The 25,715-nt window shown below is 47.1% G+C and overlaps 1 protein-coding gene across 1 annotated transcript in view; it reads left to right on the forward strand.

Moving 5' to 3' along the window:
* The window catches only part of SPON1 (spondin 1), a 245,183-nt gene extending 225,433 nt beyond the window's left edge, over positions 1 to 19,750 (forward strand). The window contains exons 8-16 of the mRNA XM_070626401.1: positions 5,683 to 5,884; positions 6,873 to 7,013; positions 7,468 to 7,543; positions 8,574 to 8,756; positions 11,877 to 12,047; positions 12,145 to 12,312; positions 13,200 to 13,364; positions 15,391 to 15,654; positions 17,390 to 19,750. Of these exons, the coding sequence (XP_070482502.1) occupies positions 5,683 to 5,884; positions 6,873 to 7,013; positions 7,468 to 7,543; positions 8,574 to 8,756; positions 11,877 to 12,047; positions 12,145 to 12,312; positions 13,200 to 13,364; positions 15,391 to 15,654; positions 17,390 to 17,553 (1,534 nt within the window). The 3' untranslated portion in view covers positions 17,554 to 19,750. The remainder of the gene's footprint in view (positions 1 to 5,682; positions 5,885 to 6,872; positions 7,014 to 7,467; positions 7,544 to 8,573; positions 8,757 to 11,876; positions 12,048 to 12,144; positions 12,313 to 13,199; positions 13,365 to 15,390; positions 15,655 to 17,389) is intronic.
* The last annotated feature ends 5,965 nt before the right edge of the window (positions 19,751 to 25,715 follow it).

Consider the following 25,715-nt stretch of genomic DNA (forward strand, 5'->3'; position numbering starts at 1 on the left):
ACAGCCGTGAATGAACAAATCAGCTGCTGACTTGTTTAGCCCAATAAATCAAATGCGGCTGCCACAGCCGGGAGGGTGCAGGTAGAGGAAAGGCAGATTCCCACCTCCTTCCCTGGGTCCTCTGGAGTCCAAGTAGAAAATGCCCAGGTTTCCTGCAAATCAGTTCTGAATTTCCACCACCCAGTTCCTCCAGTTTAGTCTGAATGCTAGGAATTACTGAAACTTTTAAAAATAATTTTTATTCCCTTTCTTTTAATGAATCCTGTAGAAGGACTGTAGTCCCCTTAATTATTCCCAGCCACTCTGTTTAATTAACATTTGATTAGACAATGGTCTCTGTTTTCGAGACAGATGAGGGGCGGGTGGAATGGGGACACAGTCTCCCTCTCCAGAAATCCTGCCTCTGGGGGGGGAGGGGGTCTGTGCCCCATAATCACACAAAGCCATGGTTCCCCAGGAGGCTACAGGCATCTTTCTCTCAAATCGGAGCTGGAAGTTTCAGGGCCCTCCCTGCCTCCTGTAGCACTTGCCCAGTTCCATCGATGTCCTCAGGATTATAAAGAAAGACTGGCCTTGGACTAAAGGGCCAAGCGGTAAATCCAACCCAGAGGGACCTGGAGCTCTCGGTGCCTCCAGGTTAATTTCTAAGCCTGGAAACCTCGCTCACACCTTCGGCCCCGCAAACGGGTCTTCAGCCTAGTGCGTAGCTCTAGCGCCCTCTAGTGGCAGCCTTAAGTTTCTGCAACTTCGAAAGCTCTGCATCAAATAATATTTGCAATACATGCTGAGGGACAGAACTCAGCAGCTGTGACCTGAGTCACCAGTGACCTGAGTCTCACTGCTGTGGTTTTGTAACTTAGAAGGGGATAATACGTCTCTAGAAGGACCATAAAAATCCTTTATTACCTCTTTTCTTCTGTGGTGTTTTTTGGAAGTTTTGCTTAGAAAGGTTGAATGAGAAGCAAATCAACATTTACCAAGTCCTGTGATGCGTCGGTCACAATGATAGGCAATTTCCTCACAAAAAGCCTTGCGGTAGGTATGATGCTGCTCCCATTTTGCAGATGTGATAACTTCAAAGCAAGGTAGCATAAAAGCCCCTGTCACGCAGCTAATAAGTGGCTGCACCGAGGTCCAACTCCAGCTGTCTTTCCCAGTATCTCTGTCCTTCCAACACAGCACCTGCTCTCAGAATGTAAAAAGGGGAACATCTCTCTTGTCTTTATTTGGTTTTCATTTTTCATTTTTCTGGTGTGAACTGTGTTCATAGCTTTTATCTATTGGGATTGTGGTATTTTTCTTACAGTTGGATTAGCTCTGTATATACCATAGATACTGACATTCGTCAGTCACGTTAGATGGAGGTGTTTTCGTCAATCTGTCATTTTTCTCTCTAATTCAACACTGTTGTTTCATTATACGGGTGTTTTTAGTTGATGTATGATTCAGTCAGTCACCTTTGTAATTGCTTTTTTTGTTTCAAAGCTAAGAAAATTAACATTTCTCTAACAGATCTGAAAACTTGGCTTTTTTCCTATGATCTGGTGGTTTTCTATTTAACTCTGGAAGTGTTTTTTTGTTTTCGTTTTTGGGGGTTTTTTGGTGCATGACATAAGATGTGAATCCTATACCTTTTTAGTTGCAATTAAGTTAACCCAACGCCACTTATTGCATAATCTTTCCTTTCCCTCTAATTTGAGAAGGCTATTTTGTCCTTATCTAAAGTTTCTGGGATCTCCAATCCGTGCCACTGATTTATATTTCTATCTTATCCTAAATATTACACCATTTTAATTATCATGCTTCATAATATAATCTGTTACATAGTATGGCCAAAATGAACTCTCTTTGCTAGAAAACTGATAAAAATTTAAATCCAGATAGAAAAATGAAATCGAGTTAACAAAATATCATATATGGGAAGACATGGCATATAAGAAAGCATAAATAAGAATTTTTATTACAGTTTAAACAAATTAAAGAACTCCAGCCATACCTAGCATTTCCTAAAGAAGACTCACATATATTCAATCCATTTTGTTATTTTAAGTAGCATTTTTACTATAGAAGTAATAAGTACTTTGAGGTGCTTTTTAAATTAAATTTGAAGGTCAAAGGAAGTCCAAGAGCTCCATATTCATTTCCTAGATTAATTCATTTATTTCAACAAATATTTGAGGAGAATCCACTGCATGTCGAGTTCTAAGCCAGGCACTGGGATGCAGCAGTAAACAAGACAAAAATGGCCTCTTCTCTGTTGGAATTTAATGGGGAAGACAGAAATTAAACAAGAAACTCCAAGCACAGGATGAGTTCTGCCTGCTCTGGGAAGGTACACCAGGGTCCTAGGCAGTATGAGGAGAGGTCAGGAAATGCTTCCCGAGGCTGTGTTCCGTAGGCTGGGTAGTGGGACGAATTTTCCTGTCAAGGGTAAGAGAAAAGAGCAGGGCATAACTGAAGATGCTAGAAAATCGCTCCCAGGCCCTTATCCTACCCCTTGAAATACGTACCAAGGTCTGGAAGATACCTCACTCAGGTGACAGATTTGGCCAAAATGCAATGGCAGAGAATGATTTGCATAAGGCCTTGTAAGACACACGAGGCTCTCAGGTGGTTACATGCGTCTGCTGGGCACAATATCAGGATGGCGTGTTGGGCGGGAGCGGTTTGGTTTCTCCAGCTCTGGACTCCTAAGTAGAGCTGTTTTTGACCCCATCGGTTGTCATGGTGAATAGTGTCACCGTTGGGTACAGGCTATGAACAACTAACCTGACCCAAAGTCACATGTCCAGGGAGATGGGAAGGTAATAGGTGGAGCATTAGTCTCTATGGCAACGAAAGAGGAGCCTGCCTCCAAGTCAGTGCTGGACCCCGAAGGGGCCGAGAGCCAAGGGGGGCTGGGGCGTAAAGCAGCTCTGCCCAGATGCCAGTGCTCTCTGGCCGGCTTTTACTGCAAGGCAGGCTCCGGACCGTGTCCTGTGAGTCCGTGGACCATGTCCCGTGAGTCCCTGGGTGCGCAAGGCCGCAGCTCTCAGACTGCAGTTCTCGTGGCAGCCGGGTCTTTAAAGAAGCTGCTAAAACCACTGACCTACATGCCAGGAAAGCATGCATGGGCAAAGGAAACGAAATCCCCTGATTTGTGCCTAAGCAAAGAGCAGACTGGGTAAGTGTGGGACTCGAGCAGTTTTTAAGGGCTTCCTAATAAAGCATTTCACTTGAGCCTCACAGCACCACCACAGGGAAGCAAGGTCAGACGAAGAAACTGAAGCTGGAAGGTTGTGAGTGACTTATTTGCCCGAGATCTAGAGCTAGGGAGGAGTGGAGCTCAGGTCATCACACGTCCACTTATCCACTTGTTCAGCTGGCCCACTGGACCCCTAGGAACCGAGATGCAGCTGTGAAACTTAGGGTTTCTGCCCTCAAGGAGCTCCCCGTCTTGTGGGGAAGACCAAACAATGAGAAAGCGATGACAATCATAGAGCGCAGCTCCAGAGACCCACAGACCAAGGGCACTGGCCTCCATCTGAGGGATCAGAAAGGCTCCTGGATGAGGTGACTCATGACCTGAGGCTGAAAGATGAGCAGACCCATGATTCTCAGACTTGTGCATTAGGATCACCTAGAGGGATTATTAAAAGAAAATGCTGGTCCTACCCCCAGAGTCTCTGAGTAAGTAGATCTGGAGAGGGGCCCGGTAATTTGCATTTCTAACAAGTTCCCAGGGCACACAAGGACCACACCTTGCCAACCCCTGAAGAAGAGCTTTTGCAGCAGATGCAAGGGCATGTGGGCCTGCAGCTAGGCTGGCCTGGCCTGGGCACGGGGAGCCTCTGGGCAGTGGGGGATGGGGTGGGACAGGGGAGGCTGGAGAGGGAGACAAAGCTAGGGCTCCGGCCAGGCTCTCCCCCCACCCCTGTGCCAGAGCCTAGACTGGCATCAAGCTAAACTGTGAAGTCTGCTCAGGGAGGCCTCCCTCCACTCCTCTCTCTTTTCTGATATCCATATGACCTTACACTGCTTCTTCTCTCAATAGCAGTAATAGCTCAGTGCCAGGCACTGGGCTAATTACTGTATGCAAGTTCTCTCATTAAACACTCATAATAATCCTTCAGAGGAGACATATGAGGAACCCCATTTTATAGATCTGCTCGCTGAGGCACAGAAAGGTTTGGTCATTTGTCCAAGGATACACAGCCATAAGAGGTGGTGCCAGGATGTACACCCCGGCTTCTCTCACTCTCTGCTCATTGTTTGATCCCATCTGGCCTGCCAGAGCCCAACGGGTCCAGTTCCACAGGGCCCAACGAGGTCTGGAGTCTTCACTTCCTGGGTGCAGGTGAGGACAGCCAGAAGCAGGTGATCGCAACAGAGGGGCAGAGGGACTCCCAAACAGCTGAGGTGGACCAGCTGCCAGCTGGGTTGAACAGACAAGCTGGTCCCCGCCAAGGATTCCCCACGATTAGCAGCCTGGTGTAGAGTCAGGCGGAGCTGCTTTCAAACCTCAGCCGTCTGCTAGCTGCGTCTCTAAGTTCATTAACCTCTAGGGGCTTTCCTTTCTTTTCTACAAAATGAGATAATAATTCTAATGCCACAGGATTGTCATGAGGTGAAAATAAAATGACGTGGGTCTGCCACCAAGTGTGCACTGAGTGATATGACTCTCTAACCAAGCCTTGTGGTGGGGCCACCTCCACTGATCTCATATAGCCCTGTCCACGCCTAAGACCTCCTAGCAACACGAGGAGACAGAGCTTGAAGGACTGCCCCTCAGAGCTCAGGGGTTGTCAGGCAAACGTCTTGGGCTCTACAGCTGGTCCCTGCTCGACAACTGGAGGCAGTGGCCAGGGAATCGGTTATGGTGCCAGGACAGAACCCTGCTGTGAGCGGCCTCTGGAGGGCAATGGAGGCAGCTTGCTGGGGGAGATGCCCCCTCTGACGGCACACTGTAGATCTCAGTAGAGTAAGAAAGGCGGAGGGCAGAGGATTTAGAAACTGCTGATGAAAAGAACACTGACCTTGAAATAGTATGGACTTGAGTTATCTCCATTCCACTACTTCTCTTTGTGACTCTGGACAAGTTACATAACCCTTCTGAGCCTCAGTTTCCTCACTCACAAATTGGAGCCAATAATCCTTCCCCTAAGTCCATTATGAGAATGTATACGAAAAGGCTTGGGGTGCTGTTAAGCAGTTTTCATTTATAAAGTTCATCTCGCGTCCAGCACAGCTGGGCGCACACACAGCACAAAGTATTTGTTCATTCATTTATTCAGAAACATTTACTGAGCATCTCCTCTGTGCCAGGCACTGCTATAGGCACTGAAAATAAAGCCATGAAGAGGGCAGACCCTGCTTTCCCCAAGCTTACACTCCAGTGAGAGATGACAGTCAATAAACAGCTGAACAAATAAAGAAGCTAGCAAATACAAAATCATAGTAAGTGCTGCGGACACATTAAAACTGGATAGAGGCAGCTTATGGTTCTCTCCACAGGGACCAATGGATGGGCTCAGGACAGAGAAGGCTGTAAACCAGTAGTAGCCGAAGGCAGAGTTCAGAGGGGGACTGAGACTCTCCCTTCTTTCTGTGCCTCTCGTCCTTTCATCATGGTCTGGCCAGATGTCCCTCAGAACGTGCACCCCGGGAGTCCCTAACGTAATGGTCTCTGTATTTGGTTTCCAGGAGAGCAGCACCCTCGGCTGAATTTTCCGTGGACAGGACGCGTCACTTAATGTCCTTCCTGACCATGATGGGCCCCAGTCCTGACTGGAACGTGGGCCTGTCGGCAGAGGATCTGTGCACCAAGGAATGTGGCTGGGTCCAGAAGGTGGTGCAAGACCTGATTCCCTGGGACGCCGGCACCGACAGTGGGGTGACCTATGAGGTAGGCGTGTGCCTGGGGTGGTGAGTGGTAAACCTTCCTGAGCACCGCCTCCCTGTCCAGCCCTGTTCTGGGGTACTGGACACAGAGATGAGTCCGGCCCAGGCTGTGTCCTAGATGAGCTCACCATCTGGGAGGGGAGGCCAGCGTGGTCCCATCACATACTCACATGCTGTATGACCTGGGCCCTGGGGAGTGTCTGTGCAGCTGGCCAAGAAAGCACGGAGGGGGGATCTGCCACAGCAGTCCCCAGGTAAGCTAGGGAACAGCTGGCAACAGACCCGGAGGCAGAGAGACAGAATGGGGAACAGCAGGAAGTCAACGTACATTTCTCTGGGCCAGATTCTGAAGGGTTCTGGACAGCCAGACCAAGTTTGGATTCTCTCCTGAATGTCAGTATTCCTCAGATATGGTCAGCACACCCACTGCATCAAAATGTGGAGCCATCAGAAAACCAGTGTAGAACAATCTAGAATAGATGTTGGTAAACTATGGTTCATGGGCCAAATCGGGCCTCCCACCTGATTTGCAAACAAAGTTTCAGAACCAGCCTCATGCATTCGATTCCATGTTGTCGGGGGCTGCTTTCTCACAACTACAACAGCTAAGTGGAGTAGTTGTCACATAGTATGGCCCACACAGCCTAAAATGTTTATTGTCATGTGACCCTCTCAGACAAACGCCTGGTCTAGTAGCAAGAGCTCTGGATTCAGGACAGCCTGGCTCAGCCAGTGCCTAGCTGGGCCGACCTCTCTGAAACTGGCCTTCTTCATCAGGGCATAATCCTACCGTGTATATGGGAGAATTTGAAAGGATGGATCTGCAGATTTCCACGCACAACACATGGCATGAATAGAATTCCGTGAATATATCACAGTTATCCTTGCTGTTAAATTCCTATCATGGTTTGTGTTCTGATCATTTAACAACAAAATCGCTTTTGTGGTTTTCAATCCCACTCTCTGTATCTGTGTTTTTTCCCCCACTGCAGTCACCCAACAAGCCCACAATTCCCCAGGAGAAAATCCGGCCCCTGACCAGTCTGGACCATCCTCAGAGTCCTTTTTATGATCCAGAGGGCGGGTCCATCACTCAAGTAGCCCGAGTTGTCATCGAGAGAATCGCCCGGAAGGTACTGGGTTAGAGCTCACCCTGGCACAGAGCCTGTAGTGCAAGGAGACTGTACCCCTTTCTGCTCTAGAATCTTAGGATCCCTGACATATTCCAAAATATGGAATTTCTGGACTTCCTAGGGTTTCTAGTATGCAAATTAATTCATAAGATGTAAATGAGAAAAATTAACACAGAAGTAGAGTTGGATGCTTCACTGAATGATTTGATCCAGGCAAACAGCTTTCATCATGAGTTCCATAATCGATTACTAATGTCTGTCATAGGTCAGGAAGTAGGAAGCTATGGCTTTATTGTCGTTTCTTTTTCAATCAGATTGTAACCATTGGCCCAGAACTCTGCTGTGGCCTGGGATTTGTACACAGGATGGGCATTAGATTTTATATCCTTCCTCATCTTTCCCCCACACATTCCATTCTTTAATGTGAGCCCTTCAAGTAAAATTCCTTTTGCAGGGGGAACAATGCAATATTGTACCTGACAACGTTGATGATATTGTAGCAGACCTGGCTCCAGAAGAGAAAGATGAAGGTACGTTGTTTTCCTTTGTTGCAGGTGGCAACATAAATGGGCACAATCTTTTGGGAAAGCAATTTGCTAACATGTTTTAAGAGCCACAAAAATATTATATCCTTTGACTTGGTAATCCCGTCTTGGAGGATTTCTGCTTGGGAGATAACCCAAAACAAGGCCAAGACTAGGCACAACGTATAAGGGGATTGGTGAAGGTATGACATTGGAATATGTACTCAACAGTATCGGGCCTTTAAAATGATCACGTAAATGCTACTTGCATAGCTTCACAGTATTCCCATCACTCTCTGCTTTGATTCTCACACTGGCCTGTGAGGCAAGTGTGGGTGCATCCATTCCCCCAGCAAGGAAAGTGAGGCCCAGATCCTACAGTCAGGAGGGAGTGGCACAGCCATGGCTTCAGCTCAAGTTTTCTCATGGGATCTGGAGCCAGACAACCTGGGATCTCATTTTGTGACTTTGGGCAAGAAGCTCGCCTTTCTACCATGGTTTCCTCGCCTGTAAAGTGGGGATAATAACAGAAGCTGCCTCGTGGAGAGTTGTCATTACGGATCAAATGGGATAAAGCAGGGAAGGGTCGTAGAATGATGCTGGCACATGACGAGTGCTCAGTGAACACTGGTTGCCCTTATTCTTATCATGACATCTGCGTATGGGATCCCTGGGGAGACAAAGCAGCAAGACAAAGAAGCCTGTGCTTCCCCAAACTGCCTATGATACACCCCACCTGTGCGGAACGAAGTCTGCCAAGGCGAGGGACTGGAAATGACAAGACGTTCACACATGGAGGGGAAGGGATAGTAAGAGAATCTTCCTTATTATTACGTTATTTAGATATTGATTAATAGAATGCTAAAACGTAATTTTCAAAGGGAAGTAAATGCCTGCTTCCATCCCAGGAGTCCCGGGCTCACTGAGGCTAGTCAGGAAGCAGGGTTTTCTTGTCCCCAAATGAGCTTGTCTGGGGAGAGGGCCAGACACAGCTTCCACAGGCTCCCAGGGAAAACGTGTCACATGCTCTTTCCAGATGACACCCCCGAAACCTGCATCTACTCCAACTGGTCCCCGTGGTCCGCTTGCAGCTCCTCCACCTGCGACAAAGGCAAGAGGATGCGGCAGCGCATGCTGAAGGCACAGCTGGACCTGAGTGTCGCCTGTCCTGACACCCAGGACTTCCAGCCCTGCATGGGCCCGGGCTGCAGTGACGAAGGTGAGGAGACAACCGAGGCCAGCGAGGGGCTGGCAGAGGCTCAGGAAGGGAGGCCTGGCCTGGCTATGCCAGCCCCTCATACCTGGTCAGGCAGCGTCCCTAGTGGGGGCACCAGGACCCTGACTGAAGTTGTCAGCAGGGTCCCCCTGGGGCGGACTCCCCTCTCCAACAATGTCTTGAGGGCTCTGAACACAAAACGTGTCTTACGACATCAAAAGAATTCTTGAGACTGGCTGACCACCCTCTCCCTCCCCAGCCATGGAACTAAATATTCCTGAAGAGCCAACAAACATCTTATGACAAATTGCAAATAGCAAGCAGCCTGCTTCTGGGCCTTAACACCAGTCTTTTTATGAAGCAGGTGAACAGGAGGGCCAAGATTGAATCTAGATCCCTTGCCCTAATTCTCTGTCATTTATGGACCGTGGTGTACGTCCCACCCCCGCCTGAGTTGGAGCACTCACTTCCTGTGCCAGGACCTCTGGGCTGATGGCAAGCATTCTCAGTCTCTCTCTGCAATTGTCAAGGTCAGGCTTGAACTCTGAGCTTGTACTGCCTATGTCATGATGGCTTAAGCTTCAAGATGACGCTCAGCTGATTGCTGTGCAAAGGTCAGCTGCCTACTTTCCAGGCTAGGACTGCTGTCTCTGCCTGGACAAATCTATTCTCTGTACTCTGATCTTGACTCTCTCAGAGGTGCAATGAGGCAATGGGACAGGATGTATAGGCTGGGCTGGTTTATGGCAGGAAGAAAACCACTTCCAAGCTGAGGATAATTGAAGAAAGCTTACCCCACTGCAGGTCATTCACTTTCTGGCTCTTCCTGGGGGCCAGTCTTAAATACCTCTCCTGGCCACACTCCCATGGTGGTTAATTGTTAACTGTTTGTGTCCATGAAAAGACACTTCAGAGGGGAGTAAAGCCTGCCATGGACGGGCCATTCCTACAAACAGGCAGGGAGGAAGTTGTGACAGGCCTGGCAACGCTGGAGCCTAGCTGTCTTTCTTTGGCTGGGGTTGGGGAGCTGTCTACCTGAGGCCTGCGGTGGAAGCTGAGGTCTTTAATGTCCCCTCCGCTGGGAACAGTTCTTCCTCACATCAGTTCACGTGGCTCCTGGGTGGTAATAACAGTTCTGAAACATGTTGGGCTGTGCCTGCTTTTTTCTCCTTTGTTTTTGGTAGTACGTGATATCAAATTTACCATCTTGACCATTTCTGTGTCCAGTTCAGCGGTATTAATTACATCCACATTGTTGTGCAACCATCACCACTGCCCATCTCCAGAACTCTTTTCATCTCGCAAAACTGAACCTCTGTCCCCATTAAACACAAACTCCCCATTCCCCCTCCCCAGCCCCTGACAACCACCACTCTACTTTCTGTCTCTATGAATTTGACTATTCTAGGTACCTCATATAAGTGAAATCATACAGTATTTGTCGTTTTTCAACTGGCTTATTTTCACTTAGCACAATGTCCTCAAGGTTCATCCATGTCATAGCATGTGTCAGAACTTCCCCAGGTCAAACGTGTGGGTTCCAGCTGTGATTTACTGCACCACCAGCGCTGTCTAGCTACACTGTCCTAAGGTTAAATAACAATGTGTAGGCATCACACATGTGCAAATGACAGCCTGCGGACATGTGCAGGCTGGCCTCACACTCTGCCTTCAGTCCTTCTTTCTGGCTTCATCTCCCACTACCGCACACATATACACTCTATACAGGGGCATTTGTATGACCTGTTCCCTCCACCTGAAATGCAAATATCCTTTACCCAACAAAGGTGCGCTCAGATGTGCCCTCTTGTGTGAAATGTTCCCCAGAACTCCAAGAAGGAACGTGTTTTTCTCTCCTCTATGTTCCCCAATTCCCTAGGCTTACTTCTGTTGTCATATTTTCAATACCTGGAATTATTGTTAGTTTATGTGCCTATCTCACTCTCTGGAAGAGAACAAGATCCATATCTTACACATCTTCTAAACCTCAGAGCATACCACTAAGCGTTCAGTAAATCCTTATTGACATGAGTAAATGGATGGATGGGTGGGTGGATAGATGACTTCATTTCTATCTTCTTTTTTTAGAACTAAGCAGGCAAACACACACATACACACACGCGCACACACACACACACCAGTGTTTCCACCAGGAGCAGCACCCCTTCTCACCACCTTGGAAACAGGACCACCAAGCCATGGTGAGAGGTTCAATTATCTTTTCCACCAACTGCTGAGTGTCTCCTACATGATCATGACCCACTGATGGAAGCAAAGTCTTATATAGCCCAAGATATCAACTCAGAAGGCGGGTTCTATGCCTCCCTCATTCTTCCTCTACCTCCCCCTCTCCTGGCACACACAGACACTCCCTCTCCACTCCCTTCCCACCCTTGGCTCCCCATTAGCAGCTGGGGTTTTCTCTTCTGTCACCAACCTCAACTAGGCATTGAGATGTCTGTGGCCACTTAGCATAATCTGCTCTGGCTACAAATCAGCCCTGTGACTTCAGCTCCCTACGTTCCAAGGCCAGTCACACTCTACCCTCAGGAACAAAATTCTCTATTTTTCTAGACTGGCAACTGGCAGCTTTAGACAATAACTAAAGTCTCAGGTTCCTCTGAGCAAGAGAGCTTACATTGTATCTCAGAATATATATAATTTCTTTCCAGTGGTGTCCAACAGAACTTTCTGTGATGACGGACGTGTTCTCTATCTGCACGGTCCAGTATGGTAGCCACTGGCCACATGTGGCTAATGAGCACGTAAAAGGTGGTTAGTGACTGAGGAAGTGAATTTTTAATTTTATTTAATGGTCCTAAATGTGTGATACCTCTTAGACCATACAAATGGATTATGACTTAAATTATATGTAGATGGAATTGTATCTTATACCACATATATATATAAAACATCCTTCTAGCCATCCAAGCATCTTTCAAACTTCATGGGATAAGGAGTGATCCTTCCTGAGTGCCCCCATGAACCTGGGAAAAGGCATTTCCTCATAGAGAGATTCCTGGTGTAAAGATTTACCCCTTTTATGTGCCCTTCCACCCTCAACTGCCTAATTCCTCTTAAATGCCAGCTGCTTCCTTCTTGGTTTCTGCCCTTGTGTTGCAGACGGCTCCACCTGCACCATGTCGGAGTGGATCACCTGGTCGCCCTGCAGCATCTCCTGCGGCATGGGCATGCGGTCCCGGGAGAGGTACGTGAAGCAGTTCCCGGAGGACGGCTCCGTGTGCACGCTGCCCACCGAGGAGACGGAAAAGTGCACTGTCAACGAGGAGTGCTGTGAGTGGGGCGCCGGGCGGCTGGGGGGCGGGGAGCGGGGGGCGGGACTCCCGAGGCCGCGCCGCAGCCACGACTCCAACGCCGCGGGACTCCCCAGCTCCCAGCAGCTGCCTGATGACTGAGTGGGGCGAGTGGGACGAGTGCAGCGCCACCTGCGGGATGGGCATGAAGAAGCGGCACCGCATGGTCAAGATGAGCCCAGCGGACGGCTCCATGTGCAAGGCCGAGACGTCCCAGGCGGAGAAGTGCATGATGCCCGAGTGCCGTGAGTGGGCATGGGGGTGGGCGTGGGGGAGGGGACAAGGACGGTATGGAGAACCACAGCACCTCCTACTACTACCACCATCAAGGTAGGAGGTTGGGCAGGTGGAAGGAGTAAATATGGTCCACCGTGCTTGCAGGGTGCTGCTGGGAGCAAGATGAGGGACACAGGTGTGTGGACATGAACTGGACCCAGAGAGAGTGGCCTCCTTTGAGGGACATTCTGAGCAATGCTGAGGTGGCAAACTGCTGGCCTCTGGATAGAATTCACTTGCAGCTGTGTTATAGGATCCCAGAGTATCTTGTTTTTTTTTAGGAGAGGGAGTAATACATGTAGGCAGGATGTGCATTCCTCAGGGCATCATGGGGCCCCTCAGTCTTGTCCTGTGTTGGACTTCCCTAGCCCCATAAAGCACTACAACACGTGCTTTATGCACAAATGCACCTAGGCCCACACATCACTACACAAACGCACACATGCACACAGGTACATACACATTGTAGGGATTTCAGCACCAAAGTGTCCAAAAATGCAGCATTGAGCCTATCTTTTAGTGCACGGCTTTTGGGGCATATGGGATGTTTCTGTCTCTAGTAAGACCCTACTCAGACCCTCAGTGGTGTTTCAAGTGGGAACTTGTGTATTCATATTTCTGAGCCACATCTGACGTCATGTCATGACCACCAGCTGAGCCAGGAGAGATGCGGGAGTGAGAAGAGCAGTAGTCTGCTAAGACACTTCTCGCTCCATGGGGTTCACTCTTATCTGAACCTGTCAGTCAGTTTCACTTTACTCCAGGGGCCAGAGCGGGAGACGGGGTAGGGGGCACAAGGAGAGCAAAGAAAGCCAAGGAAGCCTGTTCTCAGTGGCAAACCTGGCTCTTGACCTAGACACCATCCCATGCTTGCTGTCCCCGTGGTCCGAGTGGAGCGACTGCAGCGTGACCTGTGGGAAGGGCATGCGGACTCGCCAGCGGATGCTCAAGTCTCTGGCCGAACTCGGGGACTGCAATGAGGAGCTGGAGCAGGTGGAGAAGTGCATGCTGCCCGAATGCCGTAAGTCCTGGAGCTCCGGGAAGCCCCCCACCTCCCTGCTCCGTTAACCAGCCCCGTGTGGTGACCATACTGCTAAGTCTTAGAGTACAGCTCCTTGCTGGGGAGAAAGAGTGTGTGTTTGGACCTCTGTGTCAGCAAAGTTACTTAAACTCGTAGTCAATCTCCTCATTAGTAATGGGGATCCCACTACCGTCTACAAAACACATAAACTGCAAGTTGCTGTGAAGTCTAACCGGGAGGCTTAGATGAAAACATTTAGCACAAGGTCAATAAACTTATTTCTTAATTCTTTCTCTCCCCTACCCCCACCCCCAGTTAGGGCCTTGTCTAACCCATGGTTTTTCGAAGCTTTTTAATTCTTTTTTCCCTCTCTGTGACCATATACCCATGACCAGAGGCTGGACGTTAAGTCAGTGGCTCCTGTACCCTTGCAGCCCTGATAAGAAAAGCAGCCAGCGGGAAAACCAGCCAAGTTCTCAAAAGCTCGCTGCCCACCCGCATCTCCTCCACAGCCTCTGTGATCAGCTGTGTATATTATAGGGGACTAATCTCCAAGGAGGGCACGCCAGTTTTTCTGGCTAGTCTTCCAAGAGAGCTTCTCGTTCAGGTGGTGGACACACTTGCTATGATCTGTTTTCTGGCTGCCTCTGAAATGCACTTTTAGTGTTTCATGCTCCCTCTCCCTGTTATTAATCTGGCTGCCCTTCTGGGTTCAGATCCCAGCTCTGTCCCTTACAGGCTGCATAACCTTCAGCAGATTCCTGAGCATCCGTGTTCCTCATCTGTAAACAGCAGGAAACACTTCCTACGTTGCTCTGAGGACAAAACCACATAATCGGTACAAAGTGCCAAGCACTGGACCTGGCAAGTCTAGGCCTCAATCTGATGTTACCTATTACAGTTCCTGAGCTGTTTTAGCTAGACTAACTCATGTGTGGAGATGACCCAGACTAAATAAAGCCTAAACTAAATAAAGCCTGGACTTTTAATAAGTAAGAGTGACCCTGAGTTCAACTCAGCTCACCAGAGTTGAGGCTCCAGAACCTTCTGACTGAGATGCTATTACCAACTTAAACTCTATATCCACAGGGTCCACTGAATGAAGGGAGAAGACAGTGAGCATTTATGGAGACTTACTGTGGGCCAGGAACTGGGTGGGAGTATTGTCTCATTTAATCCCCACAGCCTAATGAGAAAAATACCATTATGCCCATTTTGCAGATAAGAAAGCTGCCTGTGCTCCCACAGGGAGAAAAGGCCTGAAACTATCGAACAAAATGAGTATTCCTAGATCTAGCCGGCCCTCGCTCTGCAAAGCCAGGACAGAGTCTGGACACATTGCCTCCCTAGGACAGACACATCCTGAGAATCAGAATGATGGGTTATTTCCCTTCGACATTTGTGAGAATTTGCTGGATCTCGTACCATGATAAACCATAAGACATCTCATGCTTCCAGCCCCTTCTCTACTGAATTTCCCATTTCTGGCTCCTGTGTTTTTTGCACAGACTGCCATGATAGGACCCAGGATGATGTCGAGAACAAGAGAAGCTGCCTAGGTCTTACTGCAAAAGCCACAGTGTCCTTGGTATTGGTCTACGGGGTTCAGCTCTGAAAAACGGCCCCAGCGAGCTGTGCCTTCCCTGAGAAAATCTAAGTCCTCAGGACTGTGGGAGGCTGGTCTATGCCACTTGAGGCTGATTTGACAATCTAGAACCCGACAGAGCAGGGCAAGAGGCTCTGAACACATTTTCAAAGTCCCCCCAAAGCCCTTGAGTCAGAGAGAGGCCATAGGATGTGGGTTATGACCTGGGCACCAATCTTGCATCTACTGCTTACCAACCACGTGGGCCCGATGAATTTCAGTCTGCCTCTTGGAGCCTCAGTTTCTTCTTCTGTAAAATGGGATAACAGCACCTGCGTTGCATTCCTCATGACCTTGTGCTGAGATGTTCAAAGGGGAGTGTAAGTGACCATAGCTTGTGTCAGACATGAGATACACTCACGCCCGTCTGTGTCTTGCCAGCCATTGACTGTGAGCTCACCGAGTGGTCCCAGTGGTCAGAATGTAACAAGTCATGTGGGAAAGGCCACATAATTCGAACCCGGATGATCCAAATGGAGCCTCAGTTTGGAGGCGCACCCTGCCCGGAGACTGTGCAGCGAAAAAAGTGCCGCATCCGGAAGTGCCTCCGAAACCCATCCCTCCAGAAGCTGCGCTGGAGGGAGGCCCGAGAGAGCCGGAGGAGTGAGCAGCTGAGGGAAGAGTCGGAGGGGGAGCAGTTCCCAGGTACGGCTCCCAAGTGCGAGGCTGGATTCAGGCAGATGTCAAAGCAGGGGAAATTAGAATGGGTCTTGAAGAACTTATAGGAGTTCGCCAGTTAGAGAAAGGCATCCCAGGTAGCAGGAATAGTAATTGCAAAGGCACAGAGAAACCCAAGAGCAAGACATGTTCAGGCAATAAATGGGATGCAGATAGAGCACATGGTACCAAGGGAGAGGCAGGGAACCAAGATAGAGAGGTAGGGACCAGACCATAAAAGATCTAGTGTTTGCTGAGGATTTGAGACTTGATTCTTCAGGTGAAAGTTTTAAGCCAGAGAGTGACTTGAACAGACCTCTGTTGAGTGGTTGGGAGGTGGCAAAAACAGAGGCACAGAGGCCAGTTACATTTCGTTTGTAGCCCAGGAGAGAGACTGTGTGTCCTCCTCCAGCATAACTTGAGGGGTTTCCAGGACTTAAAAGAAAACTCCTTCCCAGGGCTTCACTGCTGAATAAGCTGGCCCAAGCCAAGAGTGCAGTATCATCAGCAAACTGATGACACGATGAGTGGGGAAGATCCATGCTTCAGTCTTGGGCGCAGGCCCATCGGAGGTCTTTGGATTCCCTGCAGTGGGTGAGGAGGGTGCCATGTAAAAGCTAAGGCTAAGGGGTGCGTTGAGTTTCTATTTGAAAAGTGCAGCTCAAATGACCCCTTCTGCTTTCCTCTTCTTTAAGACATTCCAGCTCTACCTAGGATGATGAGAGAACTGCAGATATGAGGAGCTACCTGACAGTTCACTATCTTTCCATTACGGAGCTGTTCCCATATCCAAATGTTGTGTGTTGCACCTGGCAGTCAGTTGGCCAGTCAACAACCATTCATTATGCCCAACTATGTGCCAGGCAGGCACCAACCCATGGAACTCAGCGTTACTGTTGACTGGATAATCATAAATGTGATTGGTTCTACAAAGGACTAATTTATAGAGCGCTACGGAAGCATTTTTTTTTAAAAAAGATCTAATCTAATCTCTTGGGGTCAGGGAAGTTTTCTTCACGAAAGGCGTGTTTATCTACATAGGAAAAATAACATATACTTGAGATTCCTTAGTATTTGGAGGCTAAGTGTTTGGGGGAGCAAAGCGTAAGAGAAGGTGGTTAATTGCTCCTTGAGCAGTTGCTGCATTAACAAGCCATCCCAAAACAATCTTTTGTTAACATGATTCTGGAGCTCAGTGACCTGGGCTGGCTCAGCTGACAATTCTGCAGTCTAGCTTAGGCTCATTCATGTGGCTACTGTCAGCTGGTGGCTCAGCGGGCACGGGAAGATCCAGACCGGCCCCGCCTGCATCTCTGGGGCCTCAGATGGGATGGCTGGGGCCTCCCTCCACATCGCCTCTCCAGCAGTCTAGTCAGGATTGCTTACGTGGTGGTGGAAGGGTTCCCAGCAGCTTTGTCAAGCCATGTTTGCTCATGTCCCATTGACCAAAGCACGTCATACAGCCAAGCCCAGATTCAAGAGGTGGAGAAACAGACTCTGCCCCTTGATGGGAAGAGCTGCAAAGTATTATGGCCCTTTTTTGCAGTCTATCACATATGTGCTAGCAGTCCCTAATAAGGACTCTAACCATTTAATTTTAACAAATCACTACAAACAAGAGCAGAGAAGCCCAGACAACTAAATGTGACAGTTGTTTACTAGGGTTCAGCATCCCTGTTCCATCCCCTTTCTCTGGCCTAACCAGGCCTTCTCATGCTTTCAGGCTGTAGGATGCGCCCGTGGACGGCCTGGTCGGAATGCACTAAACTGTGTGGAGGCGGGATTCAGGAACGCTACATGACTGTCAAGAAGAGGTTCAAAAGCTCCCAGTTCACCAGCTGCAAAGACAAGAAGGAGATCAGAGCATGCAACGTTCACCCGTGTTAGCAAGGGCACAAGTCTTCCAGGCTGCACTCTGGGTCCCACAGAGTCACCAATGGCTGGATTGTTTGCTTATTTGTTTAATGCAATTTAAATCGTGTACACTAGTTTTCATTTCTGCAGTGTGGTCCACCCCGTAGTCTTGTGGATGCCAGAGACATCCTTTCTGTACACTTCTTGGTGGGCACAGGCTGCGTGGGGCTCCCCCATCCTCAGCCAGCCCTCCTCTAGCACAGAAGGGGGTAGTGTCAGCCACCCTGTACTAAACGGAAACACGTCCCTCTGGGGCATCCACCTGGGCAGCAGGACAGAGGCCCTGGCCTCCTCCACATGGAGAGGCAACTGTGTGTGGAAATTACTCTGTCGCGGTCCCCGGGTGTGGCAGGGACGAAACACTCCCGGGCCGCTGGAGGCAGATTCCCCTCGTTCTCGTCTTAGGCCTTCTACTCGCTCCTGCAGGAAACTACTGTTTGCCCTTCTCTTTTCATTCGGTGGGACTTTAGGCCCCTTGTGAGTCTCCTGTCATCAGTAGTTCCTGGGGAAAGCAGCTGGGAGAGGTGAAGAGGAGCCTTGATGTTGAGTGGCTTTTCTTCCTTCCCTGAGAATTTCTGAATACATTTATCTCACCCTTAATGTTGGTTCTTGGTGCCCCACAGGAAAGAGATGATGGCTGCTTTATTTGGACGTAAGGTAACCAATTATTACACCCAAGGCAAAAGGTACAAAGTCCAGAAAATATTTTTCCCTTGTTTCGGTTTTTGTGTGTGTGTGTGCCATAATTCTCCTAGCAAGCCAGCCTTACGAACCTTCTGATACCAGATCTCACTAGAACTGAGGCCAAGGCAGCAAAGCTGGCCTCTCCAGCAGTCCCGAACCTGAGCTTTTAAAATCTTCGGCCACACATCTAGACTTTTAAGTTTTCAAACCAGTTTCTAACACGAAAAAAATTTTTTTAGTCATTCAAACATTTTGCTAAGTCTGTCTGCGGCCCACCAAGCCATTCCTTCAACAAAAATACTCTCTCTGTACTTTAAAAGGTTTTTTTAGTCATAAAATTTTATAGAGAGAAAAAGTGCTTCAGAGACCAAGAAGAACTGAAATGTAGAGAGAAAGGAATCTTAGAGAATCAAGCTGGGCAAGAAGCTCTGGTGGGAAGTGGAACGCACGTCAGCCCCCCACCCAGGGCTCCGGTCCTCCGACACAACCGTGGGGAAGGGCAGGGCGTTCTGTCTCCTTCCGACCACTCAGCACACCAAATTCGGGGAGACTGACTACCAAGAATTAGTGTAAAAGGACATTTTACCAAGTTCAGTCCATCAGCAGTTTTACTCATTCATTGACTGTTAAAATTATTTTGTTTCTGTTGCAGGCTTTCTTTATTATGCTTAATCCAAATACGCGTCATGGATGAGATGCATACAATGCTTTGAATACACTATTTTAAGAATTTGCATTAAACACATCAGGATACTTCCAAACACAACATATATATGCTAGAATCTTGAATCTGTATTATTTTCTTTACACAAGAGAGACTGTTCAATAAAAAACTCATTGGGTCTGTCTTTTGTGTTTTTAAACTAATTCAGCGTTCAGAGGTTGGGTCTTTTTACAGTTTTATCCGCCTCAAACATTCGGCAAGAGATAACGGTTTGCTCCCTCACTCTAGAGGGGCCATTACTACCACATCCCTGAGCTTTCCGGAGGTGTCAGTTTTCCTACATTGTTTTCTTAATCCTTAAGTGAACTGCTTTCTCCCCCAACAAAGGAGCAGAATAGAAACAAGAGGCTGAATTTTCTCCTTGGACAAAAAAAGTCTGGATACAGAATCTGCCCACTTCTGCAGCATTGTCTAGCTGCCTAGAGGCGTGCTTACTCTCAACCCATGCGCATCGAAGGTCAGGAAGACGGTGTTTCCTAAGTCACTCTAAGGACAAGCCACCCTAGTATCTCATGTTCGTATCTGATCCCTTTTGGGTACATTTTTAATCCTAATTTTGGAGGCTTCAAACCAGGTAACTGGTTAATGGCTGAGAATGGGTAACGTGTTTCTTGTCACATCCGTGTTATTTTTTTGTTTATTTGCAAGAGGGAATTTATAAGAAGCGTCAAATCTCTTTCTTACCAAAGTCTTGTGTTAGGTGGTTTATAGTTTTTCTGGCTAACCAATCATTTTGGAAATAAAGACTTTTTACTACAAAAATGAAATTTGTTTGGACTTCCACTTGAGATGGTAAACAGATCATGAGATGCCCAGTAAAAATTGCCATATAAAGAACAACTATAATTGTTGTATATATTTTTATCAATGCCAAACCATTTATAATCCAGTTTACATCCACATTTTCAGAGGACAGTAAGTTCAGAGGTAGATTCCCCAACCAAACATCGGGTCACTCACCTGTCACCTTGCCAATGCATTATTTGAAAGAAATCTGTTGTAGCAACTGAGAATAAAGCCTGGGCTCCTTCAGACCCAGAATTTTAAAAATTTTAAAATATTTTGTGCTGTTTTTAGTTTGAACTTTGTGTATTAAACATGTTTTAGGCATAGTCAAAGTCTGTATGTTCCTTCCAGGAAGTCAGGGCATAGTACACATTTTCACATGACTGGAATTCTCCAGAACTTAGTCCAGGTCAAGTCCGTGGCTAAAACGTCAATACACAAAAATTCTCCATGTCAAATTATTCCTATGACCTAACAAACAGCCACAAGTGTCAAGCAATAGTTTAAAGGAGTTAAATATTAAAATGTACCAGGACTGTATGCTCGGTCCTTTTTCCACAGAATTAAATATTTATATTCTAAAGAAATGAATACTATTGTCCAAATAAGACTAAATATAAATGTTTAATCCCCAATTACAACACAGAATCAAGGAAGACACAGACATTCCACTATTTGGTTATTTGGTGCTATTAATCTTGATAATAGAATGATTCATTTTGTTCTTCATATTGCCAATAGGGAGAATGAATGAAAATAAGTTAGTCCCTTTTGAAAATAAGTGAGGTGCTGGAACAAACTATATGCTAATGAGCATGAAGATAATTCTTCAATTTAAATCCTTTGAAACCTGTGAGCAAAAGATCTGTACTAAAATGTCACATTTAAATAATGGCGTCCCTGCCTTACAAACCCTGTCGGTTCGAAGGGTGCAGACACTCTGCAGGGCAGAGAGGAAGAGTCGTCTGGTGGTTAATTGCCAAGATGGGAACCTGGGTTCAACCACTACTGTGCCTGAGCCACCATGAGAGCTGGGGGCCGTTCTTTTCCCTTTTCTGGCCTCAGGCTTTGACACAAGCATTCTTACACTGAGGGATTTCTCTGCCCCACCCCCACAATTTAGCCAGTTCTCATCTTGAGAGCCGGTCCCGATGGGAACCTGATGTGAGAGTCACCAAAGGCCAGTTCTACCCCACCAGTCCCTCACTTCTTCATAAACCAGTAAATGCCCACTTTGTGGTGAAGCTGGTTTGAGCCGCATTTCTGTCACTTAGAACTGAAAATGTCCTGACAAAATACACACGCAGTACTTTTGCCCAGCTATCATTACAGCAAAATGCAATTTCAGACTTTTCACTTAACATTCATGATGTTGTAACCTAAGATAGCATTCATTAACATTTCTCATATTGCTCTAAATTCTGCATAAAACTCTGAATACGTTCTTAACTACTTCCTGGCTTTAAAACTGATGGGTAATAATTCTCCTGTTTTAATAGTTCTCATTAACTCATTAACTGTTAGGTGTTCAGTTTTCCTTTACTTCAAATAATTTTAAGTATTAGCAGAAGGGAAAAGGGCAAACATCTTATTCAAGACTACTGACTTCTTTACAACACCTGGAGTTGTGAAAATAGTCTCGATTTTTTTCTGGTGTTGGCATGCAACTCCTACTGGGTGATCTTAGGCTGGAATTTACTAGCCCATCTGGGAAGTCAGAGGACCACTTGTGAAAAACACCCGAACTTCCGCTCCCTCACTCACTACATTAGTGCTCCTCAGAGAGACCTGCGGCCTGAGAACATCTACAACCGTTCATTACCATCCTACGACGAGATAGGGAAATTGAGAGCAAGCCTTCAGAAACTTTTAGAGTAGTTTGACAGTGCCACAATATCCAAGAGTAGGATTATTTTTCTAGTAGTTCATTTTTAAAATTACATTTAGCAAAAATATCATTCCACCTAGTGGAGATTAAAATTTTTTATAAACTCGCCCTTCACCTCAGATGGTCTGAGAATCACTGTACCATGCCATCCCCACTCCCCAGTCCGAAAGGGAAGCCAGCCTGCAAACCATAGGTTTTGAAATCTCTCAAATGCTTAAGTATCTATACGTAGTATCTACTTCTAGACTTGCAAACCTACATATCTGGGATTAAGTGCCCTGCGCTGGCTCTTTTTCGTACTCCTCTAACATCCTACCCTGTCAAGCAAGGTAACTGCCCCATGACCCTCTGATTTTGTCACAGAATTTCTCAGAATAGCAACCTACACTTACTTCCTCCACTTCCTTGCCCTCCAGTCACACCACAACCTACTGTAATCTGGTTCCCCCAAGCAGATGACAGAAACAACCTCTCAAAGTCATCCATAACCTCTAAGCAACCGCTGCTGCCCGCTACTGCCCCGTCCTGGCTCAGCACTGCAGGCTTTTCACCACTCCCTCGGCTTCCCTGACAAGAGTCTCCCGGTTCGCTCCCGTTTCTGCCAGCTTCTCTTGGCTTTTTGCTGCGTTTCAATCTTCTACCCCCAAAGTCTTGCTCTTGGACCTTCTCTCAAACACTCTCTTTCTACTTCACTCCACTCCCACCTCTGCAATCATTAGCTCAAAAGAGAGAAAATTCCAAATCTGCACTTTTAGCCCCAGCCTCTTCTTTTGAGCTCCAGTCCCCGTTCCCAAATGCCTCCTGGACTAACCCTGTATGTAATCGCCACCATCATGAGGCAATTCCAGCACAACAGGGTTGCCTGGGCCGCTGCTTCATTTCTCAGATGGTTTTCCTGCACATGACAGGCTATACGGGTAAAGCAGTCCACACAACAGACATAGTTTTGCCCTCACAGAGCTGATGATACCCAGGTACAGGTCAGACAAAATACTCACAGATGGTTAAGTGTCATTAAGTAAACACAGGGCACTGTGGCATCAGGACAGGTGGTCTAAGAGGGCTCTCTGAGGAGGTGGTGTCTAAGCCAAGAGCAAAGGAGGAAATGGCTAATTGGAAGAGAAGAGTGAAGCAACTAGTTTGGAAAATCCTCGGCACGTTCTAGGGTGTAAAAAAGCAAATCAGCGCGAGTGTGAGTGAGAAGCAGGCGGATGACAGACCCCGCGAGGGGCTTTCCTTGTACAGTGTGGTAAGGACTCTGGAATCTGTCCAAAGGCTCTGAGATGGTGACAGATTTTAAGCAGCAGTGTAACATTTAATTGATGGTCTAAAATAGATCCCTTTGGCTGCGCTGAGAGAACAGCTTTGTGCGGGCAAAATGGAAATAAAAAGACTACTTCAGAGGCCACTGCAGAAACCTGGGGGTGAGATCAGAGGGCTTTAGACAAAAGCAGCAGAACAAATGAAAAAAGGACGGGTGCCATTTGGTACCTGACCAGTCTTCCCTAAACCACACCCCTCTGTCATTCATTCTACTGCTGGGTTAGATCCAGGCGCTCCTCGTTCAGGCTCCTTGCAGTTTCCCATTATACACAGAAGGGCCATCCTATTCAAAGCCCTCCCCCACCAAGCCCAGTCCACCTCATCATTCTTTCGTCCCAGTGCTTTTAAAATCCTTTGAGATTTAGGTTCCAATTCCAGAATACACCGTGCATTCTGCCAGCTCTGTGCCTCTGCCCAGGCTTTTTCCCAGCTTTCCACCACCTCACTCTTCTCTCCTCCCCATCTCAAATCTCACCAATCCATCAAGCCCCAGCTAAACCGCCACTTCTAATTAGGAAGCTCCCTCAGGTTTCCCAGGAGGAATATATACCATCGCTTCTGCTGGCCCTGGCAACTCTCTGCATGCTTCTCACACTCTGCCTTAACTCTACTGTGTCGGCATTTGTTTTTGTCACTCTTAATCTTCCTCCACTAGATACTGAATAATTTTTAGGAAAGAAAAGCTCCACATTTATTCCCAGAACACCTAATAAAGCCTTGTACAAAGAAATCTGTTTCAATGAAAATACCTTCTTTCTAAAAAGTACTTTGAAACTTTATAAGCAGTCACTGGTTAAAAACCCTTAAGTGACCAAGTGATACAGAAAGTGACCACTTTCTCCTTATCTCCTCCTATGTACCTGCCAGTTAGCTGTTCAATGGGACCATTACGTATAGGAATGGGAAAAGAAATTAAAACAAGTGGTGATGAAAGTTAGAAAAGAACAGGCTAGACCTTAAGTATACACAGACTTGTTACATCAAAATTTAAAAGTCAAATGATATAGGGACCAATTTATATCATAGAACTCTGAAGCCTCAAATTTTGAGAATCATCAATGCAAGATGTATGTCAATAGGGCATAATGTCCAACTCTGAAATACCGTAAATCCCTAAACAAACAACAATAGCAAGACAATTCCTAGGACAGAAATTCATGACTGTCAATTCAGGAAATCCTGTTTGAAAGAATTTCCACATATATAGACATAAGAGATCCTAAAGCTGGCAACGTAACCTCAAATGCTAAATGTGCTACAGAGCAGGCCTGGCAAACCACGGCCCACAGATCAAATCCAGTCTCCCATCTGTTTTAGTACAGAATGGTTCTTACAATTTTAAACGAATTTTGGGGGAAAAATTCAAAAGATGATGAATTTTCATGACATGTGAAAATGATATGAGATACAAATTTCAGTGTCCACAAATAAAGTTTTATTGGAACACAGCCACATTCATATGTTTAGACACTGTTTATGGCTGCTTCAGTGCTACAATGGTGGAGTTGAGCACCTGGGACAGAGACCACATGGCCCACAAAGCCCAAGATGATATTACTATCTGGCCCTCTACAGAAAAAGTTTGCCAACCCCCTCAGCCAAAGAGAAAAAAACGGCCACACAGACAAGGACTATTCATGCCTTGAGATGGCCATTCCTTATTTTTTTTGGTGAGGAAGACTGGCCCCGAGCTAACGTCTGCTGCCAATCTTCTTTTTTTTTTTTCTCTCCCCAAAGCCCCAGGACATAGTTGTATATCCTAGTTAGAAGTCATTCTAGTTCTTCTAAGTGGGATGCCACCACAGCATGGCTGACGAGCAGCATGTAGGTCCACGCCCAGGTCCAAACTGGCAAAACCTAGGCCGCCAAAGCAGAGCATGCAAACTTAACCACTCGGCCACAGGGCCGGCCCTGAGACTGGCCATTCTTGTGAGATAAGATTTCAAGTCAGAGATTAAGAGGGATTCCAGGCTCCTCTGATTTTATGATGGAAATCAAACGGGAGAGACTTAGGCCTCCAATCATAATGGAGTGACAGGAACTCGATTTCTGCTCCTACCTTAGACAATCAGAACACTGGACTAAATATGTGAAACAACTGTTTTCAGACATTATACACCAGGCAACACAGGACTACAATGCCTGATGGAAGAGAAACAAGTAAGGTAAACCATAAGATTGCCCTGGCTTTCCGCCTGGAGGCACATTCCAGACTGTACAGGGGAGGGGGGGTTCCAAGCAGGGCACAATGCTTCCCTGAGCTGAAAAGACAGAAACTGGAGATTAGGGAGTTGGAGGCAGCTGAAAGTTGCAAGACAAAGTCCTGGAGGGGAGACAGTTACCCAGAAAAAGAGCTCCAAAAATATGCATAGGGTCAATGAGTCTTTGCTGAATATTAAGATACACACGTAGAGGGTGAAACTGCAGGAGGCTGGGAATTGTTTGAGCTCCAACTAACCAAACTGAAGAGTCCTCACTGACTATGCAGAGCATTCAAGAGAGACCCCAAAAGGGCCAGACCTTAGCAGTGGAGCTAAACCACCCAAAGAAAACAGCTACTTGAGATTGAATGAAGCTTAAAAACAAGCCTTGAAAGGACCAAACTGAACTGCAAGTAAATTAACTGACTACTAGAACAAAGCCCAACCATCTTCAGAGGAAGACAACAAAACCCAGGCACCCAACAACATAAAACACACAACGTCCAGCATCCAATCGAAACTTACCAGA

This window comes from Equus przewalskii, chromosome 6 (assembly GCF_037783145.1).
Source record: "Equus przewalskii isolate Varuska chromosome 6, EquPr2, whole genome shotgun sequence".
In the NCBI taxonomy this organism is placed as follows: domain Eukaryota; kingdom Metazoa; phylum Chordata; class Mammalia; order Perissodactyla; family Equidae; genus Equus; species Equus przewalskii.